The sequence below is a fragment of the Amblyraja radiata genome, chromosome 6 (genome assembly GCF_010909765.2).
Source record: "Amblyraja radiata isolate CabotCenter1 chromosome 6, sAmbRad1.1.pri, whole genome shotgun sequence".
NCBI lineage: Eukaryota > Metazoa > Chordata > Chondrichthyes > Rajiformes > Rajidae > Amblyraja > Amblyraja radiata.
Window position 1 is genome coordinate 19,932,389 of NC_045961.1, and position 7,985 is coordinate 19,940,373.

The 7,985-nt window shown below is 43.1% G+C and overlaps 1 protein-coding gene across 1 annotated transcript; it reads left to right on the top strand.

The window, feature by feature from the left end:
- Positions 1-3,810: 3,810 nt before the first annotated feature.
- Positions 3,811-7,362, top strand: LOC116974699 (the record flags this gene model as incomplete). Its single annotated transcript, XM_033023419.1, has 2 exons — positions 3,811-5,010; positions 5,911-7,362. Coding segments are annotated over exons 1-2 (2,652 nt in total), but the record flags the coding sequence as incomplete, so codon positions are not given.
- Positions 7,363-7,985: the final 623 nt, after the last annotated feature.

Here is a 7,985-nt window from a genome sequence, read left to right on the forward strand (position 1 = left end):
CTAAAAAATTTGTAATTTTACTTACATCTGTATTTATTTTAGATGTATATAAATTGTGATAAAATTGGGCAAACCTCTTATTAATATCCTTAGGCAGTGTTAAAAACTCACCCTTATCCGATTTAATTTTAGTAATAGTTTTTTCCTTTTCTCGTGCTTCAGTTGCCTCGCAAGTAGTTTATGTGGCTTATCCCCAAATTCGAAGTGTGCTTGTTTTGTAATTTGGAATAATCTTATTACTCTAGCCGATAGTATTCTATTGACTTTATATTTCAATAAAGTTATCTTATTATGTTTATTTATGGTTGGGTCAGTTGCATTGTCCAGTTCTAGTAATTTTATTTTCTGTTCTATCCGCTGAAGTTCTCTTTTATTTTCCTTATTTTGAAAACTTTGGTAAGAAATTATGACACCGCGAATATATGCCTTGACGGTTTCCCATAATAGCGGTGCAGAAATACCCGGCGTGTCATTTATTTCGAAAAAAAGTTTTATTTGTTCTTTTATATACTCATAACCCTGCGGGTTATTTAATATATGTACATTGAATCTCCAAAAAGGTTTTATACTCGGCATTCCCTCAATTTTAAGTATAAAAGTCAATGGTGAATGATCAGAAATAATACTATTATGATATGATGGTTTATTCGTATACGGGATTAATTTTGTGTCCAATAAAAAATAGTAAATTCGCGAATAAGTTTTGTGAACTGATGAATAAAATGAGTATTCCCTACCACTTGGATTTGCTATTCTCCAAACATCAGCTATGTTATTATTTTTTATATAAGTATTTAAAAATTCACAGGTCTTAATTTTAACAAGACGCTTCCCTAGCTTTATTGATTTATCTAAGTATGGATCTATAACACAGTTAAAATCTCCCCCCATTATTATATTTTGATAATTATGCTCTGCGATTAAATCTATTATTTTCCTAAAAAATTGTGGGTTATCAAAATTAGGCGCGTAAATATTTATCATAGTTAATGGTCTATTGTAAATTTCTCCCGTGACTATAACATATCTTCCCTCTTTATCAGATATAGATTTCTTTAATTTAAAAGGTATACCCTTCCGAATTATAATGGCCGTGCCTCTTGCTTTAGAGGTGAATGAGGAGTAATAGCTTTGACCTATCCAATTTGCCCTTAATCTGATCTGAGTTTGTTGTTTCAAATGTGTCTCTTGTAGGAAAGCAATATCCATATTTAATAATTTTAATTGTGCCAGAATTTTACCCCTCTTAATTGGCTCATTCGCACCTCTGATGTTCCAACTACAGAAGGTGAGACCTCCGATATTTATTCGACTATTATCTTGCATTGGCTATTATTACCAGACTGTATAATTCATGTGATGCAGCCAAGTACCTCGGAATCCCGAATCCAGAGTTGTCCTTCATAATTTCTACAGTAGTTTTACATCTCCTGACACTATTAAACATAATTAAGCGAAAGAGAAAAACATATAATATAAAGTTTACATAAAAAATATTAAGTCATACAACACAGAATTGTGAATAAACAAAAAAAGTGAATGTAATTTATCAAAAAACGATAAATTACAAAAAAGCCACCTAAGGTAGCTAGGTTTGTTTTTAAATTGACCTCCGTCGACGAGATTATGCACTGGGCCTTATCCCCCTATTAGAATTTGACTCAACGTTAGTCGGTTCCCTCTAATTGTTACCAAAATTATCATATCAGGTCAATTAATCGCTGAACAGTTTAAAATAGAATAAAATAAAAGGGAAGGTAGAAGATTTGGATTAAAATAAAAGAAATTATGGGTTAAAGTACCTCGTCAATAATTACACTTTTCATTTACCTGTATGTTAATTAATTCATAATTAGTATTTAGTATTTAAAATATATGTCTAACCTCCCCCATCCTTCCTGCTATATAGTTAGTCGTGTTAGTATAGTACATTACGCCTTTAACGTTAGTTGAGTTTATTGCGCGTAAGTGGTTAATTAGTTAGTTATATGTATAAATAATAGGTCATATAGTGTGGAACAGATGCCTCATATCATGGCCATTTCAAAAGGAGACGGTCTCATAGTTCTACGTGCTGAGGGGTTTGGTGACGAGCTTGCGACCTTGAGCTTCCATCTGTGCTTTCAGTTCAGAAGTTTAATTCGGCCTCTGTTATTGAACAACACATTCTTGCCAGATAAGCCTGTCTGGTAACCGTCTGAAGCGTTCTAGTGTCTTAATTGAAACAGAAAAAACAAAGTTCCACAGATAAAATGTCTATTATTCTGTTCCTCCTTGAATTTTGTTTAAAATCCCCTGGGCGTATTTGCAAGCAGAGTCCGGGTCCGTGAATGAGCGTTGCTTGCCATTAAACGTAATTAGCATTTTCGCTGGATAGATCACGCCATAACGAACGTCAGAATGTCCATATAAAATACTGCTTGCCCTTTTAATCTCGCGTCTTTTTGCCAAAATTTCCCGAGGATAATCCCTGTAGAATCTTACGATATTATCAGCAAATGTAAGGTTTTCTCCATAGGTTATCTTCTTTAATAGAGTTTCCAAAGTTGAAATATCCAGGAACTTTACAATAATTTGCCTTGGTTTAGCATTATCATGTTTTTGGAAGCGACCCACTCGATGAGCCAAATCTATCTTTGGTTTTTCTGGAAGTTTGAACACATCTTTAAGTAGATTAGTAATAAAATCACGCATTTGAAGGCCGTGTTCAGCACCCTCTTTAACTCCTACTATTCTCAAATGTTGCCTCCTTGACCTGGCCTCTAAATCTTGACATTTCTCATTCAGTTTATTCGTTAGCTCCCAATTCGTATCGTGTTGTTTTTTCAGACCTTGTATTTCTTGGCTCATCTGTTCCATTTCACCATCCATCTCTTCCATCAATTTTTCCGAGTCTGTTAATTGCTTCAGCAGGGTGTCATGTTTATTGTTATAATCTCTCTGCATACTTTCCAATTCCTTCGCAGTCCTGGACTCCAAATCTTTAAACTGCTGGTTCAGGGCTACATAAAGCTCTTTTACTTCGCCGCAGCTATTATCAATTTACTTAGAAAGATTGCCCTCCATAGTGGAGAAGTTGTTCTGAATTGTAGAATTCATTTTGGCAAATTGCTTCTGAAGATCTTTAGTAATGTCTTTAAGAATATTAGCTCTTACCGTTTCTTCCCAGCTTTTCATTTCTTTCTCCTTTGTATCACTTCTCGCAGCCATATCGCTTGTAGGTTGTTGAGGTTCCAGCTCCTCTTCCAAACTTTCAAAAGTGAGTTCCGGGGTGGTTTCAAGTTCATCCAGAGCTTTTTGGAGCTGGAAACTGATTGTAGTCTTCTTGGGTCCTCTCTGACCTCTTCTCTTTCTCATCCAGTTTTTACGATAAGATCGCTTTAAATCCCAAATCCACCGGTACTGTTTGATGGAGTCAGTACCCTCAACGTTCAGCAAACCTGATGAGATTTTTTAACTCGATCCTGGCATGGGAGTCGACTTTAAACACGATTTGTTTGGAGGAGAGCTCAGTGCAGCTGCCTTCACTGCTTCATAGCAGCCACCGGAAGTCCGTTTTCTCCATGTATAATGACAGATGTCTTACTATACACAGATGGTCATCTGTTGGGTATGACCTAAATTGTATATTGAGGCCTGCTGATCCCTGTCTGTTCTGCTTACTAACTCATAGATATGAAACGTAATATTTTCTGTTGAGGAAGTCATGTTGTCCAGTCTTAGTTTATGCAGTGACTGTACCCTCTGTGCCGTGACCAATGCCATTAGCATGACTGTTTTTAATGTCAGTCTGTGTAGGGTATAGGGAAGATGGCGCCGGTGTGTGTGGCTGCTCGTCTGTCGCTCTGTCTGTGTTTGGTGTTTTTTGGCACTATACAGGTAAAGTCTTTGCTGGTGTACGACCGTCAATCTCTCCAAGATCTACGACATAATGTCGGTGCGTTTGTCGGTGCGTTTGAATATAATACCCTGCCACCGTTCTTATCCGGAACCTCGACTCACCTGGACTGGGCCTTGCCTCGAAGGAAGCGTCGCCGTCGCCGTCGCCGTGGAAAGCGCGGCGGTCGACTGGTGAGTTTTAGACTGGGTGCGCCCGGGCTCCCTTGTCAGCGACTTCTTCGTGGGCCTCGCCTTCGGGGTCTCCAGCCCGGTGCTTTTCAGCTGCCACCGGACCATCTCCTCCCAGAGGGTACAGAGCGCTGCCTGCCTGCTGCGGCCTGGAGAGCTGCCCGGACACGCCGCCTCGGAGGGGAGGTGGGCAGCCTCAAGGTGAGCCCGCTCTTCCGGGGTCTCCAGCCTGGTGCTTCTCAGCTGCCACCGGACCAACTCCTCCCGGAAGGTGTAGAGGGCTGCCCACCTGCTACGGCCCGGACACGCCGCCTCGGAGGGGACGGGGGCGGTCGCCGGGTGTGCCGGCTGCTTCAGGTTGCTCCTTTCTCCCCCCCTCCCCCCCTACCCGCTTACGATCGGAGGCTGCAGCGGGACCGGCTCCGCTCCTCCTGCTCTCCTCGACTCCGCTATCGCGGGGTGAATATCCGGAACCTGCGGACACTGCCCCGGGCTCCCCGATCTGCAGACCTAAAGAGTCCATCCCCTTCCCGGGTTGGCCTGGTGAACGCCAGATCGCTGGCAAACAAGACTTTTATTTTGAGGGACTTCTTCTGTTCCCGGGCTCTGGACTTCCTCTGTGTGACAGAGACTTGGATCGGTCCTGGTGAGTGCAGCGCTTTTACTGAACTTTTGCCGGCGGGCTGCTCTTATTTCAACTCGCCACGGATGTCGGGCCGTGGAGGTGGAATTGCAGTCATTTATAAAAGCAATTTTAAATGCAAACAGTGCACTGCATTATCAACGTTCTCCAGCTTTGAGGCAACTTTATTTGAGGTGGGTCGCTCCGACACGGTGCTTTGTGCTGTCATCTACCGACCCCCCAAATACCACAAGGACTTTGTGTCTGACTTTTCTGAGTTTCTGGCTGGGATTATGCCCAACTATGACCGCGTCCTTATGGTTGGGGATTTTAACATACACGTGTGTTGTCCTGATAAGCCGTTGGCGAAGGACTTTTTAAGTCTTATTGATTCTTTTAATTTTGTGCAGTGTGTGTCTGGTCCCACACACGAACATGGACATACATTGGACCTTGTTCTCTCCTATGGCTTGCCTGTATTAAACTTGGAGGTCTGTGATAGTTTGTTTTCTGATCACATGCCTGTACTGTTTGATGTTGGTTTTTCCAGTGCTGCAGTTAGACCTGTATCGTCTGCTCGGCGCTGTCGGTCCTTTAACCCTTCTGCTGCTGGCCAATTCTCTGCTGCATTCGATCAGCTCTGTGCCCCCTCTGCGTCCACTCCCCTTGGTGCGGAGGAGATTAGTTCTTGGTTCCACTCCTCCTGCACAACTATACTGGACTCTGTGGCTCCTTTAAAAACTTTGCAGCCCAGAGCTAAACCCGAGCCCTGGTTTAGTGACGCAACTCGTACAGCTCGACGGGATTGTCGCAGAGCTGAGCGAAAGTGGAAGAAGGACAGGCTGCAGGTTTCATCGCAAATCCTAAAGGACAGCTGGCGAAATTATCAAAATACTGTTAAAGAGGCCAAAAGATATTACCTGTCTAATATAATAGTGGCTAAGCGTTACGACCCACGCGTATTATTCAAAACTATTGATTCTGTTTTAAATGCCCCACAGCCTGTTTGCTTGGAAGCATCGTCCGAATTGTGCAATGACTTCCTGCACTTCTTTATTAATAAGGTCGTTTCTATAAGGGCTCTCATCTCAGCTCCTGCCTCTGACCCCTCTGTTCCGGCCCCATGCCTGGTGGCATTTGAAAAGTTTGTGCCTCTGACATTGTCGGGTCTAGAGGATGTGGTTAGGCATATTAAGCCGTCGGGTTCCCCCTGTGATGCTGTCCCTCCTCTTCTTTTTAAAGAGGTTTTCCCGAGTATAGGGCAGTCGGTTCTCACCATTATAAACAGTAGCTTGTGTTCTGGGGTTGTCCCCATAAATTTTAAACATGCTGTAGTGCAACCACTACTTAAAAAAACAGGCCTGGATCAAACTGATCTGTCCAATTTTAGGCCGATCTCCAAGTTGCCTTTTATCTCCAAGATCATGGAGAAGGTAGTTTATGCGCAGCTGAAACTCTTCCTGGATGAGCACAATATTCGGGAGGTTTTCCAGTCTGGATTCAAGGCCATGCATAGCACAGAGTCGGCTCTGCTAAGGGTCTTCAACGACATCCTCCTGGCAAACGACTCAGGTAATTATGTGGTTCTTGTCTTGCTGGACCTATCTGCCGCCTTCGATACAGTGGACCATGGAATTTTAATTTCCAGACTACAGCACCAAGTGGGCATTTGTGGCAGTGCCCTGGGATGGTTCAGGTCCTATCTGGCAGACAGAACCATGCGGGTAAGCCTTGCTGACTTTGAATCCTCCTCCACTCCCTTGGTATATGGGGTTCCACAGGGCTCAATTTTAGGGCCCCTGCTCTTCTCCTTATACCTACTTCCTCTGGGCTCAATTTTAAGAAGGCATGGCATCTCCTTTCACTTTTATGCGGATGATAGCCAGTTATATATGCCACTCAGGAAAGAGGAAGACTATTCTCTAAAATCACTTCTGTCTTGTCTTGAGGACATTAAGTCCTGGATGGCCTTAAACTTTCTGGGACTTAATGAAGAGAAGACAGAGGTGATTTTGTTTGGCCCCAATGGCTGCCGTGAACCTCCCTTGGTTGACTTGGGTCCACTGGCAATGTCTGTAAAGCCAACCGTCTTGAACCTGGGTTTTAGGATGGACGGTGATTTTAAACTAGACAAACAAATAGGCGCGGTGGTTAAGTCCAGCTTCTTTCACCTAAGGAAGCTGGCAAAGGTGAAGCCCATTCTCGAGCGGGAGCATTTTGAAACAGTAATCCATGCCTTTATTACATCTAGGCTGGATTACTGTAACGCACTCTACTGTGGAGTCGCACGAGCTTCATTGGCTCGTCTCCAGCTTGTTCAAAATGCTGCCGCTCGCCTTTTGACTGGAACTCGAAAGAGGGAGCACATTACGCCAATTTTGGCCTCCCTACACTGGCTCCCAGTGCACTTTCGAGTTCATTTCAAAATTCTTTTATTTGTTTTTAAATCATTGAATGGGCTCGCCCCGCCTTACCTCTCTGAGCTGCTCCACCTATATGCTCCTGCCCGGTGCCTCAGGTCAGCTGATCAGCTGCTCCTTGAGGTACCAAGGTCTAAGCGGAAGCTCAGAGGGGATAGAGCCTTTTCTGTTGCTGCTCCGGCACTCTGGAACACCTTGCCGTTGCACATCAGACAGGCCCCCTCACTGTCCATCTTCAAATCCTCCCTAAAAACATATTTTTATTCTTTGGCTTTCGACACTGGCTGAGGCATTGCTCCTGTTATTAGTGCTTTTAATGTCTTTTAATTTTTAGTGTGTTTTTTATAGTCCTTCGTTGTACGGTTTTTAATGGTTTTTAATTGTTTGTAATAGCTTTTCGTTCATGATTTCTCATGTACAGCACTTTGTGGCAACTGTAGTTGTTTAAAGTGCTTTATAAATAAAGTTATTATTATTATTAGGGACAGAGCTGTTGCTGGAGACCAATTCCTGAGCATCTTCAGAATAATAATTACATCCCATATTTGGGAGTACCTGGTTCTTGGGGGATTAGTATTAAAATTCCCCTCATAAGTTTTGTTACCAGTGAGTGAGTCCCAACAGAGTAACGCTCTGTCCCCTGCCATACGTAAGTCGATAGGGCACTTCTGGCGCAGTTGATGGCACTGTGACTGAGCCCCTCATCATAGTGGAGGCCTGCCAGATATTTCAGAACAGACGGGATGTTCATGTCTATGTAGGTGATGTTGTTTTTATGGCAGTGCATCGCCCACTTCCTGATATAGACCAGATACTGTTTTTTGGTTGACTGTCTTTGGGCCGCCGAGATCATGTTCACTGTTCGGTCCGTCAGT